The 16390-nt window shown below is 46.5% G+C and overlaps 1 protein-coding gene across 38 annotated transcripts in view; it reads left to right on the top strand.

The window, feature by feature from the left end:
• Positions 1–16390, top strand: part of DEPDC5 (DEP domain containing 5, GATOR1 subcomplex subunit) — a 178989-nt gene that overhangs the window by 110549 nt on the left and 52050 nt on the right. For 20 of the 38 annotated variants that reach the window (XR_010117142.1, XR_010117141.1, XR_010117143.1 and 17 more), the window contains 4 exons: positions 1717–1782; positions 11462–11613; positions 14139–14216; positions 15151–15283. Coding sequence is in view for 28 of the 38 variants with exons in the window: in XM_063623475.1 (XP_063479545.1) it covers positions 1717–1782; positions 11462–11613; positions 14139–14216; positions 15151–15283 (429 nt within the window). In the remaining 10 variants the exon portion in view is untranslated. Of the gene's footprint in view, positions 1–1716; positions 1783–5587; positions 5639–11461; positions 11614–14138; positions 14217–15150; positions 15284–16390 lie in introns of those variants that run through there. The other 18 variants (XR_010117147.1, XR_010117146.1, XR_010117145.1 and 15 more) reach the window with 4 other exon arrangements.

Below are 16390 nucleotides of genomic sequence, written 5' to 3'. Positions count from 1 at the left end.
CCTCCCAAAGTGCTGCGATTACAGGCGTGAGCCACCATGCCCAGCCGTAAAAACCATTCTTAGCTCACTGGCTGTAAAAAAATCAGAGGGCTGGCCAGATTTGGCCTGCAAGCTGTAGTTTACCAACCCCTGCTCTAGGGAGTGGCTTAAGGTACCAAGGATAGTCTTTGTGTAAGGAATGATCTGCTGACCATGAGTCTTTTCACCTGAACTCCTTCACATGTACATAAACCTCAACACCATCAGCACCTCTGCTTCTATATGTTCTGGCAGTTAGAAGGGACACAGTGGAACAATGAGATACAAATTATCCTGTGTGCTGCCCACCAGGTTTTGCCTCTACTCATTGCCATATTTGAGGGTCAGAAACAGTGCTGAGGACATGATTGAAAAGCAGAGAAATTATAGTCGCAAATATATTAGATTGCTGTTTAGAACCCTCTCCTGATTGTCCAGGTGAACACTAAAATCCACATGCATGAGCCATCAGTAGGGCTGGAAGTAAACTCCTGAATAGTCAAGGGGAAACAAAATGCTATGAGATGGCCAAAGCAAAGAGCCCTGCTGACATGCTCAGAAATGCCCAACTGTTTCCCCAAGGAACACTTCATGTTAGAATGTGTTGGGGATATCTGCATCAGCATCTCCGTAGCCACAAGTTTCCAAGGTTTCGTATTTGAATTTGCAGTCACTTACGGGAAGTGGCAGCAGTATCAATAAAATGGGCACCCAAATATTTCAGTTATTCTACCTTTGGAATTGAGGAAAAGTTCCAGAAAAGCAGAGAACTTGAGATGTGTCAAGTGCCATTCCTGAATTTCTATGATAACTAGACATAAAAAGTAAAAAGATTCCAAAAGGAAAGCAGGTACTACTTAAGAATGACAGAAGGAGGGGTCATTGAAAAAGTCCTCTGTGTCATTTTTGTTTCACAGACATGGCTGCTTGAATTCCACAAGGGTAGAGTAGGGAGGGAATGACAGCTTTAGAAAGCCCCTCACAATGTGAGTGCTTGTGTATCTGACATTATATATGTCTTAGCTTGCTGATGATTTTGTCACACAACCAGTGGAGGAGAAGGTATGGCTGCTTCTGTATCCCCTGTTTGCTGAAAAAACTAAGCAAGAACTTATCCTGCCTTGAATCCTCTCCTCCCATCTGGCTGCCATGTTTAGTAACAGGCAGAAAAAACCTCCTGGCTCAATGTATCTCTCCAAGAGGGCGACTGGTCACCCAGCCAGGTGGGAGGCCAGGATGTTGCCACCAAAGCCCTTACCCTGCAGCCCCACCAAGCTGCTCTGCGGCCTTTTCATCTTCCTTGGCATAGGTCTGAAGGAATTTCAGAGCTATGTGGGAGAGTGAGAGCATCCAAGCCACACTCTGATGAGACCTGAGAGAGCTTGGACACACCTTCCAACCTGGGTGCTTTCTCCCACAGAGATGGGATATTCTGCCCAGGAAGGTGTGAGTTTCTGCTAATGCTTTGCATTTGGATATCGTCTTTCTGGGTGGAGCTCTCTCTCTCTCTCTCTCTTTTTTTTTAATTTTCCCCATCCTCTTCATATGTCCTTGTTTCTCTCCTTCCCTCCTTGTTTTTATTTTTATTTTTTGTTTTTCATACCTGTCTCCTTCCCCTGATGGTTAACCACTGGTACACATTCTGTTTCTTCGCTTCCTTGCAACTGCTGCTGCTGCTTCCTCCTCCTCTGACTTCAGGACGGGGCCTTCTTTATGGAGTTTGTCCGCAGCCCACGCACAGCATCGTCCGCCTTCTACCCTCAGGTTAGTCCAACTCCAGGGCTTCGCATGCCTGTCCCACTGGCAAACGCCATGAGCTGGCCTTCTGTTAGGCTCTGAACACATGGAATTGGGCTGCAACTAAGTTTGGGGGGCAGTTGAACTTGAATTTGGTCTCAGAATTGTACATTCCCTTCCATGTTGTTTGTGGCAGTGAAGGGAGGGATGGAAGAGATTAATGTAGAAGAACATATGATTGTACCAGTGATGACTCAAGTGTTTCTCATCACTGTCTGTTTCACATAGTTGCCACTGATTCTCTGCCACTTTGCAGCATCTTCACTTTTAGGTTTTATGAGCAACATGAAATATGTTTAGTTGAGGGCTGAACACTTATTTTTTTCCCCTCCCAATACAACCAGATAAATTTATAACAGTGTGGCAGGAAGTGGTGAAAAAACACAGCAATATTTATTAATAGGCATGTGCTACTTCATAGGCCGAAGGTGTAGCTCACCTAGCTTCTGGATTTCCCTTAAATTATTTGTCAGTTAAAAGATTTGGACGAGCCAGGCGCGGTGGCTCACGCCTGTAATCCCAGCACTTTGGGAGGCCGAGGCGGTGGATCACCTGAGGTCAGGAGTTCGAGACCAGCCTCAACATGGAGAAACCCCATCTCTACTAAAAACACAAAAAATTAGCTGGGTGTGGTGATGCATGCCTGTAATCCCAGCTACTCGGGAGGCTGAGGCAGGAGAATTGCTTAAACCTGGGAGGTGGAGGTTGCAGTGAGCCGAGATCGTGCTATTGCACTCCAGCCTGGGCAACAAGAGCAAAACTCTGTCTCAAAAAATAAATAAATAAATAAAAATAAAAGATTTGGACGAGGCCAGGCACAGTGGCTCACGCCTGTAATCCTAGCACTTTGGGAGGCCAAGACAGGCGGATCACTTGAGGTCAGGAGTTTGAGACCAGCTGGGCCAACATGGCGAAACCCCATCTCTACTAAAATTACAAAAAGTAGTCGGGCATGGTGGCACATGCCGATAATCCCAGCTACTCAGGAGGCTGAGGCAGGAGAATCGCTTGAACCCAGGAGGCAGAGGTTGCAGTGAGCCAAAATTGCACCACTGCACTCCAGCCTGGTGAGCCAGAGTCTGTCTCAAAAATATATATATAATAATAATAAAATAGAATTTTTTTTTTTTTTTTTTTGAGACGGAGTCTCACTCTGTCGCCCAGGCTGGAGTGCAGTGGCGCAATCTCAGCTCGCTGCAGGCTCCGCCTCCCAGGTTCACGCCATTCTCCCGCCTCAGCCTCTCCGAGCAGCTGGGACTACAGGCGCCCGCCACCACGCCCGGCTAATTTTTTTTTTGTATTTTTAGTAGAGACGGGGTTTCACCGTAGTCTCGATCTCCTGACCTCGTGATCCCCCCGCCTCGGCCTCCCAAAGTGCTGGGATTACAAGCGTGAGCCACCGCGCCCAGCCAAAATAGAATTTTTTAAAATGAGAAAAGAAAAAGTTGTTAGCTGGTTAATGGGCATACAGCTACTGAGTGACCGAGATGTTTTATCATTCTGCCCACTGCACTGGGAGGGTAAGGGTTTAGTTAACATTGGAACAGGTCAGAGGTACCATGCCTTTCTGTGTAGGTCTTCAGATATCCCCACCTGCCTCTTCCCAGTCAGCTGTGTAACCATAGGCAAATCCCTGTAAGGACCTTTGAGTCCTAATCTAAGCATCTCTAAAATCTGAGTGTGGGTAGCGCACTGTGTTTTTGGTTTAAAACAAACATTGGTTGATCCTTTTCACCTTTTACTTTCTTTTTTTTAGAGGTAGTATCTTACTCTGTTGTCCAGGCTGGAGTCCAGCCTCAGCCTCCCAAGTAGCTGGAAGTATAGGTATGAACCACCATACCCAGCTAATTTTTTATTTTTTTAGAGGTAGGGTCTTGCTATGTTGCCCAGGCTATTCAACTCCTGGTGTCGAGTGATTCTCCTGCTTTGGCCTCCCAAAGCACTGGGGTTACAGGCATGAGCCACTGTGCCTGGCCATTAACCTTTTACTTTGTGGTTTTTTGTTTTTGTTTTGAGACAGAGTTTCACTCTAGCTGCCCAGGCTGGAGTGCAGTGGTGCAATGTCAGCTCACTGCCACCTCCACCTCGAAGGTTCAAGCATTTCTCCTGCCTCAGCCTCCCCGGTAGCTAGGATTACAGGTGTGCACCACCACGCCCGGCTAACTTTTGTATTATTAGTAGAGAAGGGGTTTCACCATGTTGGCCAGGCTGGTCTTGAACTCCTGACCTCAGGTGATAGGCCCACCTTGGCCTCCGAAAGTGCTAGGATTACAGGTGTGAGCCATTGTGCCCGGCCACCTTTTACATTCTTATAGGAGACTGTTATGGAGAGTTTTAGACTCAGGAGAGGCACACAAATAACGATTATATTACCCACCAGGTGTTTTGTTGAAAAGGCGGGAAGTGAGGTGGGAAGATCACTTGAGCCCAGGAGAATGAGACCAGCCTGGACAGTATCGTAAAACCCTGTCTCTAATTTTTTTAAAATATATGCATTAAAAAAATTATATGGCCGGGCGTGAAACCCCGTCTCTACTAAAAATACAAAAAAAAAAAATTAGCCGGGCATGGTGGCGGGTGCCTGTGGTCCCAGCTACTCGGGAGGCTGAGGCAGGAGAATGGCGTGAACCCGGGAGGCGGAGCTTGCAGTGAGCAGAGATTGCGCCACTGCACTCCAGCCCGGGCAACAGTGTGAGACTCTGTCTCAAATATATATATATATATATTAGGAGGCCTAGGCAGACGGATCACTTGAGGTCAGGGGTTTGAGACCAGCCTGGTCAATATGGTGAAACCCCGTCTCTAATAAAAATACAAAAATTAGACTGGGATGGTGGCATGCACCTGTAGTCCCAGTTACTCGGGAGGGTGAGGGAGGAGAATTGCTTGAACCTAGGAAGCAGAGGTTGCAGTGAGCCGAGATCGTGCCACTGCACTCCAGCCTGGGCAACAGAGTGAGACTCCATCTGAAAAAAAACAAAAAAAAATTATATCAAAAGTAGTAAGAGCTCTCTATACATATACAAAATTAAATTGTACTTTATGTTTATTTATTATTTACTGTGGTAAAATACACAACATAAAACTTGCTTTGTATATTTTGATGTGCAGCATAGAATGGAGGAGGGAGGCCAATGGAGTCAGATGGATGCTTTCTTTTTTTTTTTTTTTTTTTTTTTCTTTGAGACGGAATTTCACCCTTGTTGCCCAGGCTGGAGTACAATGGAGCAATCTCTGTTCACTGCAACCTCAGCCTCCCGGGTTCAAGTGATTGTCCTGCCCCAGCCTCCCAAGTAGTTGGGATTACAGGCACGCACCACCAGGCCCAGCTAATTTTTTGTATTTTTACTAGAAATGGGGTTTCACCATGTTAGGCTGCTCTCGAACTCCTAACCTCAGGTGATCCACCTGCCTCAGCCTCCCAAAGTGCTGGGATTACAGGCAGGAGCCACCACCACACCTGGCCCAGGTGGCTGCTTTCAAATCGACCTCTGTGCAATGTCAGGGAGCTGTGTTAGGCACATGAATTAACCTTCTGAACCTGTTTCTTCATTAAAATATATATATATATATATTTTTTTTTTTACTGTGTGTGTTTCTTCATTTGTAAAAGGAAATAAAAAATTTCTTTGTAGGGTTGTTCCGAGGATTAGAAATAATATCCATTTCTCAGTCGTGCGTGGTGGCTCACGCCTATAATCCCAGCACTTTGGGAGGCCAAAGTACTGGGATCTCACTTTTTTTTGAGATGGAGTCTTGCTCTGTTCCCCAGGCTCAAATGCAGTGGTATGATCTCAGCCCACTGTAACCTCTGCTTCCTGGGTTCAAGTGATTCTTCTGCCTCAGCCTCCCAGGTAGCTAGGACCACAGGCATGTGCCACCACAGCCAGGTAATTTTTTTGTGTTTTTAGTAGAGATGTATTTTTAGTAGAGACCATGCTGGCCAGGCTGGTCTCCAACTCCTGACCTCAAGTGATCCGCCCGCCTTGGCCTCCCAAAGTGCTGAAAGTGCTGGGATTACAGAAGTGAGCCATCGTGCTTGGCCTAATTTTGTAGTTTTAGTAGAGATGGGGTTTTGCCATGTTGGCCATGCTGGTCTCGAACTCCTGACCTCAGGTGATCCACCCTCCTTGGCCTCCCAAAGTGCTGGGATTACAGGCGTGAGCCACCACACTCAGCTGTATTTTTTTTTATCTTATTGTGTGTCTGTTTATTAGTAGCCTCACCTTTTTTGGAATGATGTAAGATGTAAAAATATAAGTAACGCCAGGCGCAGCAGCCCACACATGTAATCCCAGCACTTTGAGAGGTGGAGGCAGGAAGATTCCTATTAGTCCAGGAGTTTGAAATCAGCCTGGGCAACACAGTGAGACTTTGTCTTTACAAAAAGTAAAAATAAAAATAAATTAGCTGGGTGTCGTGGTGCATGCTTGTGGTCTCAGTTATTTGAGAGACTGAAGAGGGAGGAGTGCTTGAGTCCAGGAGGTTGAGAGGGGGGCCAGTGACCATGATTGTGCTACTGCACTCCAGCCCAGGCAACAGAGCAAGACCTGTCTCAAAAAAAAAAAAAAAAAATATATATATATATATATATATATATATATATATATATATATATAACCATTTGGAGGAGGGGTTAGGATGGACACATAGAGGAAGGAGGCTGCCTCTGTGACAAAATTCAGATCAATTGAGATAGCAAATTCCAAGTACCTGCTGGGTGTAGGGCTGTGCCAAGTGTTGTGGGAAATACCAGGGATGAATAAAATCCTTTATGAATATTAATGCCTGTCTTTGCTCACCCTTAGATGGCAAGCTTCATGAGGGCAGAGAGAAGGTTTTAATTTGGGATAATATTCCCCTTCCCTAATCTTAACCTTGGAGAACATCTGAGCTGTGGGTCTGCAGGGTATTCCCAAGCTTTCCCTCTCTGCAAGGCATATGGGATTCTGTTGTGGATCCCTTTGCAATGCCTCTGTCTGCCTGGCAGGAGCTGAGTGACTGGAAAGCAGGAGCCCACTTAGCCCATTTGTCTCCGGGTAAGACAAAGCAGAGTGTCATCTCTACCAGCCTCCAGGCACAGTGGAGAGCTGGGCTGGCAGATCCAGCTGTTTCCTTGTAGCTGATGACCCACCAGCATGAGAAAGTGGGGCTGCGACAAGCCCACGAGGTGGAAGGTAGAAGACCCGTGGAGGGCACCTGTGGTGGGTGGTGCTAATCTCAGAGGCATCTCTAACAGGGCTCCCTCCCTTACTTTCTCCTGTAGCTTGGGAGTGCCAGAAAGTAGGGGGAAATTGGGGATTGGTGCTGCTGCTGAGATGTTTGGGTTTTTTTTAATCAAATGCCAGACTTGGATTTTGCCATTTTTTTCAATTAATGTCTTCTTCCTATTCTAGGATCCAATCTCGGGTACCACATTGCCTGGCCTCCCAGTCTCTTCTAATCTGTGACTTTCTCAGGCTTTCCTTATATTTTTCTTTCTTTTTTGAGACAGAGTCTTGCTCTGTTGCCAGGCTGGAGTACAGTGGCGCGATCTCAGCTCACTGCAACCTCCGCGTCCCGAGTTCAAGCGATTCTCCTGCCTCAGCCTCCCAAGTAGCTGGGATTACAGGCACACGCTGCCAGGCCCAGCTAATCTTTGTATTTTTAGTAGAGACAGGGTTTCACCATGTTGGCCAGGAAGGTCTCCATCTCCTGACCTTGTGATCCGCCCACCTCGGCCTCCCAAAGTGCCAGGATTACAGGCGTGAGCCACCGCACCCGGCCCTTTCCTTACTTTTTAAAATGACCTTCACAGCCTTGAGGAGTCCTGGCCAGGTGTCCTGTAGAATGTCCCCAAATCTGGGTTTGTCCGAGGTTTTTTTTCATGGTTAGACTGGAGTTACAGATCCTCAAAATGAATACCCCAGAGGGGAAGTGCCCTTCTCATCACATCACATCAGTAGGTACCTGAGATCCACACATCACTGGTGACGATAACCTTCATCACTTGGTTAATGTCATATTTGTTAGCCATCTCTACTATGAAGTTACTATTTTTTCCTTTTTTATACTCCATTTTTTGGAGGCACGTCACTAAGTCTAGCCCACTCTAAAGCGGAGCGGGGAGTATCTGCATATGTTCAATGGAGTCCTTTTTTTGGACAAGGTTCATAAGATTCTTAAGATGAAAGGCATCTCTCTTTACTTGGCTCTTTGCCAGGCATCTACGTGCGACATCTGCCATTCTGTCCATCCCACCTGCCATTTATCTTTGTTCACCACTGATCTTATTCCAAAAAGGTATTTCATGTGGATCATAGAAGTAAATGCAACCCCTAAAATAAAAACATGACTAGATGGGGGAAATTCAGGTAAAGAAAAAAAATAAGACAGGACGTAATATAAGGCCTTGTAAAGTAGATAGAATTTTGTGCCAAATTCAGCTCTGAACCTCCTGGTAGCCAAAGAAAAGTGAGAAACCTCTGTTCCAAGACTCATAGTGGTTACAAAATAAAGACAACCAGATTCCTTGGGAGAAGCATACCTTTTCCTGGTATTAAGAGCTAAACAAAATGCCTTTTCCATGCAGCCTCTTAAGACAGACATTGTGTGATACATAGATAGAGCAGAGGTCAGGAAACAATGGGGGCAGATCTGGTCTACCATCTGCTTTTGTAAATAAAGTTTTATTGTAATAGAGCCACGCCCATTCATTTACATATTGCCTATGACTGCTTTCTCACTTTCTTATTCAAAGTTGAGTAGTTGTGACAGAGCCATATGGCCCACAAAGCCTGAAATATTTACTATCAGGTCTCTTGCAAAAAATGTTTCCTAATTCCTGATCTAGAGGACAACTCCTTAACCACCCCCTACCCCCACTCCCACCAAAATAGGACTGCAGGACTAATGTGCATTTCTGGTAATGGCCTTCAGGTTAGGCTGGTAGAGCAATTCTTGTTATAGTACATGAGAGAACCCCACTACAGGGGCCCAGAAGGCAATGCCTAAGAGCCAGTCTTATATGCATAAGAGCTGGGTCTAGTCCCCTTTAGTTAGCTTATTCTCATTTAAATTTACGGCATGGCCTCATTTAAGTTTACAGCATAGTAAACCTTACTGGTTAGAGGCAGGTGGTAATTGGTAATTGCCAGCTGTCACTTGCTGCATTTCTCTGTGTGTTTATGGTGCCAGCAAAACCTGTGTGGTCATTTTTATTTATTTATTTTTTTAACAAATCATTGAGCCTGCTGTAGAACAGCAAAATGGTTCTGTGAGAACCAGGAGGAACTTTACCCCTCAAGGGACATTTGGTAATATCTGGAGACATTGTTATTTGTCATAATTGGGGGTTGGGGCTGGTAGTATTACTGGCATCAAGTGGGTGGAAGCCAGGGATGCTTCTGAACATCCAACAATGCACAGGACAGCCCCCCACAGCAAACAGTTTTCTGACCCCAGAGGGCAATAGTGCTGAGACTGAGAAGCCTTGTTTTATTTTCTTCATTTTATTTTATTTTTTTTGAGACAGGGTCTCTCTCTGTCACTCAGGCTGGAGTGCAGTAGCAGGATCCCAGCTCACAGCAACCTCTGCTTCCCGGCCTCAAGCAGTCTTCTTACCTCATTCTCCCAAGTGGCTGGGACTACAGGCGTGTGCCACCACGCCTGGCTAATTTTTGCATTTTTTGTAGAAATGGAGTTTCACCGTGTTGCCTAGGCTGGCCTCTAACTCCTGGACTCAAGTGATCCACTCGCCTTCGCCTCCCAAAGTGCCGAGATTACAGGCGTGAGCCACCGCACCCAGCTGAGAAGCCTTGTTTTAGAAAGCAATTTTTGCTAACAAAATATCTGATAGAAAGATCCCTTCTGGAAGTACCTAAAAACCTCAAGTTAGGGGGTTCCAAGAGCCTTACACTTTTCCAGAATTGCTCTGAAAGGCTTAGTCATTTTCATATACTTGTTCTGGGTATAATCTTTGATGCATGCTGCTGGGCTTCCAGGTGAACAGGTTATAATCCTGCCTCCAGGACCCTTAAAGGAGATAAAACAACATTACAGGCTGGTCACAGTGGTTCGTGCCTGTAATCCCAGCACTTTGGGAGGCTGAGGCGGAAGGATCAGTTGAACCCAGGAGTTTGAGATCAGCCGAGGCAACATAACTAGACTCTGTCTCTACACACAAAAAAGAGCCAGGTGTGGTGGTGCACTTGGTAGTTACTTGGAAGGCTGAGATAGGAGGATTGCTTGAGCCCAAGAGTTTGAGGTTCCAGTGAGATGTGATGGCACCATTGCACTCCAGCCTGAGCGAAAGAGGGCAACCCTGTCTCTGGAAAAAAAAAAAAAAAAAGATACAGCACCATTACATGAGGCACAGCTCGGCAGCTACCAGAAGCTCATAGAAGTCCAGAGTGGAGAGGGAGATGGATCTCCTTGGGGCCTGGGGCGGACTGAATCGAACAGTTTGCTAAGGGAACAGCATTTAAAATTGCCCTAAAGACTGATGGGATTAGCCAGCTGTGGTGGCTCCCACCTGTAATCCCAGCTACTGGAGAGTCTGAGGCAGAAGAATCTCTTGAACCCAGGAGGCAGAGGTTGCAGTGAGCCAAGATCGCGCCACTGCACTCCAGCCTGGGTGACAGAGCAAGAGTCTGGCTTTAAAAAAAAAGAAAAAAAAGACTGATTTTTTAGCCACTAGTTGTGGGGAAGAGCACCCCAGGGTGATATGGGGCACATAGACAGGATTTATACACACACGGTGTCATTTGGCTAAAAACATACACATGGGTGAATGGTAGGCAGTGTGGTTAAGATCTTAGGTCAAGCCAATGTTGTGCAGGACCTTTGATGTCCTGTGAGTCGGTTTTCAGTGTGGTGGTTCATGGGAAGACTGAAAGTTTTCAGAGTAACAGAATGATGGGATTGGAACTATTCTTGACAGATGATGCAAATGGAGCTGGCTCACACGGAGGGTTTTTGAGGGAGAGGCTGCAATCGGGCCAGTTAGGAGAATGTTACAGCCCTCCCTGGCCAGAGGAAGTACAGGCATGATTTAGAGATGCATGTGAATCTGCAGAGGGCAGGCCGCAGAACCAGGCCTGTCTTTAGATGCAAAGCTGGAGAAGCAAAGATGGCTCTGAGAGTTGAACCTGAGCAACTGAAAGGTAGAGGAAAGGAGGTTTGGGGGGCGAAAGTGTGAGTCACGGTGGGCAGAGGATGTACATTGTGATGTTCACCTACTTGTCTCTAAATGTGGTCTTTCAGTCCTGCTGTCCTCATAAGGAGTGATTCTGACTTCTCCACTCTTTCTATGGAGATTTTTCTTTAGTGTAAATCGTGTGGTTTGAGGCAGGTGCTGAAGCAATTTCTTTGGTCCTGGGGATTTACTGTGAAGAGTGGCCTCTCGTCTGCCCTGGTTGGAGGGTGGGAGTTCCCAGCTGCTGTGATAGAAGGCAGTGCACACAAGACTGGGTAGAGTCTCTAGACAACTTTAGCTCTGCCACTAGGGACCAAGGGGAAGTGGGAATGAGCGGAATGGAAAGCATTGCATTAATTTTTGTTTATTTTTTTGAGTGCTTATTGAGTGAATAAGCCAGTACAGCTTATTTACTGTGTTTTCCTGTCAGTTATTTTTGGATTCAAGTATTCATTTTTAAATCTCCTGCAGGTATCTGTGGACCAAACAGCCACTCCTATGTTGGACGGCACCAGTTTGGGCATATGCACAGGCCAATCCGTGGACAGAGGCAACAGCCAGACCTTTGGGAACTCCCAGAACATAGAACAGGGCTACTCCTCCACAAACTCCAGTGACAGCAGGTGAGATTCAGAGTGGCCAAACTCGTGTTCCTGAGGAGTGGGGACAGTCTGATCTCAAAGGCTGCAGAGGCTGAAGTCCAAAGCTCTGGGCCGAGTTCTGACTGTACCACAAGTCATATGGAACCCTGGGCAAGTTAGTCCTTAACCACATCTGTGTGATGGGACTAATGATCTGTTTCCTGCCATCCTCACAGGATAGCTAAGAGGTTCCCACAGAGACGTAGGAAAGTGTCAAGCACCACGCAGGAGTACAGGGCTTCTGGAAGGGGGCCCTGTCCAGTCTGTCTTGTTCACTGTGGTGCCACAGGCACGATGCCTTGCATGTCATAGCATGCTGTCAGTAAGGAAAAGAACAAACAGTGGATGAATCACTAATTGTGGCCAAACATGACTGTTCTTCCTCTATTCCTTAGTATCCGGAGGAAAAGGAAGCTGCGTGTACTTCATTTGCTCGAGCAAGTGCACCAGCTTTTAATACTGTTGTCAATTCTGAGAAACCGTTTTATTTTCTTCCCAGCTGTGTTTGCTTTATAATAATTATGCCCCAGTCTTTTCTTACTGTCTCACTGTATTGACGAAGCAGTCCTTGGCAAAATGATCTAAGAGACTTAACTTTTGTACCCCTGTCCCTGAGAGCAGAAAGTTCTCTGGGGCTGCTCACCTGGCTGGCCTCTGTCAGGAGTCACTCCATTTCCCTTATGTCATAAATTCTGTGCTGGTTTAATCTGTGTCTCATCTACTGCAGCCTGTTCATTCTGGCCAGTAGAGGTGATCGTCATTTCAGAAGCAGGAGCAGGTCTGAACTTCTCTGCTCCCTGCCTTCGCTCATGCCCATATCCCCATCAAGCCTACCTGGCTTTTTGGCTGTAGGCGTGGAGGAGATTGGAGAGGCTGCCCAATGCATAGAAAATGAGTGCATTTATCTGCTTCCTCATTGCTTACAAGGGTAGAACAGTAGGTTTTCTTCTGCTTTCAGAAGAAATGAGGAATCGGGGATATTTAGGCTGGAGGTGAAAAAACCAAAAATGACATGGCAGGTAGAATCAGGACCAATGACTGAAAAATACAGAGAACAGATTCTATTTCATGATGAAGAACTTACTAGCAATAGGTCCTGCTGCATGGAAATGGGCTGCACTTAGAGGAGCCGAGTTCTTTGCCATTGAAGATGTTCACACAGATAGGACAGCCTCTTGCCCAGACTCATGGTCTCAGCAGAGACTCAGGCATTAGAAGGAAGTTCATTTCAAGGGTCTTTGAAAACTTTTTCTAACCCTGAAATTCTGAAACGCTTCCAGTGATTTCTAGACCCTCTGAATAGTCATGAAGAGTAGTCTGGGACTGAGGAAAGGGAGAAGTTCAAAGAACTTGAGGAGCTGCTGGATAAGCCCCACAGCTGGCCCAGTTTGGTATAGTGGGTAGCCACTCAGCTGCTGAGTATTAAGCACGTTTTAAGGAACCATCACACCTTTGAGCAAGAATGTGGGCAGAAGGTGGTGGAAAGGGCTTTGGAGAGAGACTGACCTGGATTCAGATCCACATCCTGGTACTTCCTGGCTCTTTGACCTTCAGCAGTTCCTTTAGTCAGTTTCAAAGGGTTGGTGTTAATTATTTTAGTATTGTTTACCACTTTGGGCTTTCTGTGTGTCAGCCCTGTACATGTGCTCAGCATCGTATAAACATTCGCCTCACATCAGCCCTCAAAGACAGGAACAGCATTAACCCCATTTTTCACATGGGGGAGCTGAGGCCAAGAAAAGCTATATAGCAGGTTAGTGATGATACTGGGATTCCGTTCCCCATGCTCTTACGGTGTTACCTAGTACTCTGGTCAGGATTAAATGAAGCTACCTGTGAAAGGCTCTTGGGGCAAACCCAGAGCAGTCCAGGGGGTTTCTTGGAAGTGGTTGAGCCTTGGGCCTGAGGAATATTATTAAAAGGAAAGATGCTTACTAAGGGCAAGTTTGGACACAAAAGTACTTTGAATTCTAAATGTGGACATTTTATTTTTTATTTTATTTTATTTTATTTATTTATTTGAGACAGAGTCTCACCCTGTCACCTAGGCTGGAGTGCAGTGAGTGGCACGACCTCAGCTCACTGCACCTTCCACCTCCCAGTTTCAAGCGATTCTCCTGTCTCAGCCTCCCAAGTAGCTGGGACAACAGGCGCACGTCACCATGCCTGGCTAATTTTTGTATTTTTAGGAGAGACGGGATTTCACTATGTTGGCCAGGTTGGTCTTGACCTCCTGACCTCAAATGATCCACCTGCCTCAGCCTCCCAAAGTGCTGGGATTACAGACGTGAGCCACCAAACCCGGCCCTAAATGTATACATTTTAAAATAGGAAACCCCCCATGAGATAACCCTCTGATATAGCTGTTTGGAATTTACTAAAATGCCTTTAGTGTCAACATTGTCCTGGTTTCTGGCTCCATAAGAAGTGGAGACTATTCCTAATATTTGTGCTCTTGACTGCATACGTGCCATCTTGCTTTGCTGACCTGACACCTTGTGTTACAGCTCTCAGCAGCTGGTGGCAAGCTCCTTGACCTCATCCTCCACCCTGACAGAGATCCTGGAAGCCATGAAGCACCCCTCGTAAGTGGCTCATCACAGTGTAGGGTTGGAAGGTTCCCAGAGGCCTGTGCCACAGCCATATTCAGGCAGTGTGGTTTGGTAGATTCATACATGACTCTACTTCTCACCAGTTTTGAGACCTTGAGCAAGTCACTTGGCCTCTCTGAGCCTCTGTTTCCTTGTTTGTAAGATGGGATTTATTTTTTTATTTTTTTTTTTTGAGGCAGTCTCACTCTGTCACCCAGGCTAGAGTGCAGTGGCGCCATCTTGGCTCACCCAACCTCCACCTCAAGATGGGATTTTTTTAAAAGGGATTTTTTAAAAAGTAGTTAAGCCACAGGGTTGATGTAAAGATTAAATGAAATAATTATATGAGGTACCTAGTATAATGCCTAACAAGTATAGGTATTCTCTGAATGTGAGTTCCCATATTTTCCTCTCTCCCCCTTCTCCTTTTCCCCCCGTAACAACTTCCTTTTTTTTTTTTTTTTTTTTGAGACAGTCTCACTCTGTTGCCCAGGCTGGAGGACAGTGGCGTGATCTCGGCTCACTGCAACCTCCACCTCCCAGGTTCAAGTGATTCTTCCACCTCAGCCTCCTGACTAGCTGGGATTACAGGCACCCGCCACCACGCCCAGCTAATTTTTGTATTTTTAGTAGATACGGGGTTTCACCATGTTGGCCAGGCTGGTCTCAAACTCCTGACCTCAGGTAATCCACCCGCCTCAGCCTCCCAAAGTGCTGGGATTACAGGCATGAGCGACCTCGCCCAGCCCCCTGTAACAGTTTCTTTTGTCCTCTCATGGGTATTTCTCTGAGTCTAGGAATAGCATAGGGACATTGCTTTATGATATTAAATGCTCTAGTAGGAGTCCCTTCTTTTTCATCTTTCTTTCCACTTGCTGCCACGGGGCACACACATCCCCTGCTCCCCACTCACCACGTTGGAACCCAGGACAGGAGTCCAGCTGCTCTCTGAACAGAAGGGCCTCTCACCGTACTGCTTCATCAGCGCGGAGGTGGTGCACTGGCTGGTGAACCATGTGGAGGGGATCCAGACACAGGCGATGGCCATCGACATCATGCAGGTGAGACAGCAAGAGGGGCCCATAGAGCTGTTTGCTTAGGTCCTGAAAAATCAGGGCCTGCCTTAGAAGCCATCACCATGGGGCCGGGCGCGGTGGCTCACGCCTGTAATCCCAGCACTTTGGGAGGCCGAGGCGGGTGGATCACGAGGTCAGGAGATCGAGACCATCCTGGCTAACACGGTGAAACCCCGTCTCTACTAAAAATACAAAAAATTAGCCGGGCGCGGTGGCAGGCGCCTGTAATCCCAGCTACTCGGAGAGGCTGAGGCAGGAGAATGGCGTGAACCCGGGAGGCGGAGCTTGCAGTGAGCCGAGATTGCGCCACTGCACTCCAGTCTGGGCGACAGAGCGAAACTCCGTCTCAAAAAAAAAAAAAACAAAAAAAAAAAGAAGCCATCACCCTTTCCAGTAATGAGATCTGCAGGTTGGGGTGAGGATTTTTTTAATAAGTGGGAGGCCTTTCTGGAATTGATGAAAGAACAAGTCTTGCTTTGAAATACACTGTATCTTGACTTAAAAACCGTGCAGAATTTATTGTCTGAACTGAAATGTTTTGGACAGAATCTGTACACTTATAAACCTCAGAAAAATCTCTATGATTTTTGGGGGAATGCCCTCCCTCTGACCTCAAGCCCCCAGTTTCCCCTGGTCAATGCATGCTTATTCAAGACTCAATGCTGGATTCAAGGCTCTGACCCAGGGGCCTTCTGTCACCTTGTACTTACTCTGTCAGAGCTCTTAGCACAACAGAATGAAGATCTATCTTTCTCTCATTTGTCTCCTGCCTCAACCAGCTCCTTGAAGGCAGGATCACCTCTTATTTTCCATTTCTGTATCACCAGTGCCAGGCATGTTGCTTGGCACCTGGTAGGCACTTAGCACCATACTTGCTGGATTTAATTACACTGCTCGGAACTGGAACTCTGGAATATGGCAGAACTGGAACAACAAGGAAATGGGAAAGGGCCAGTTGACTGAGCCAGTTCATGCCATCCTGTCTATACAGAGGCCCCCAACTGGAAGTCAGTACTGTTTCCTCACCAGCTGAGTTGTCATCGTGGAAATGTTAAAATCAATAACTGATTTGAATAAGCATGTGATTTTCAG

The sequence above is a fragment of the Symphalangus syndactylus genome, chromosome 18, assembly GCF_028878055.3.
Source record: "Symphalangus syndactylus isolate Jambi chromosome 18, NHGRI_mSymSyn1-v2.1_pri, whole genome shotgun sequence".
Lineage (NCBI taxonomy): Eukaryota > Metazoa > Chordata > Mammalia > Primates > Hylobatidae > Symphalangus > Symphalangus syndactylus.
The sequence above is the reverse complement of the archived record's forward strand: the minus strand, read 5'-3'. Positions and strand labels throughout refer to the sequence as shown.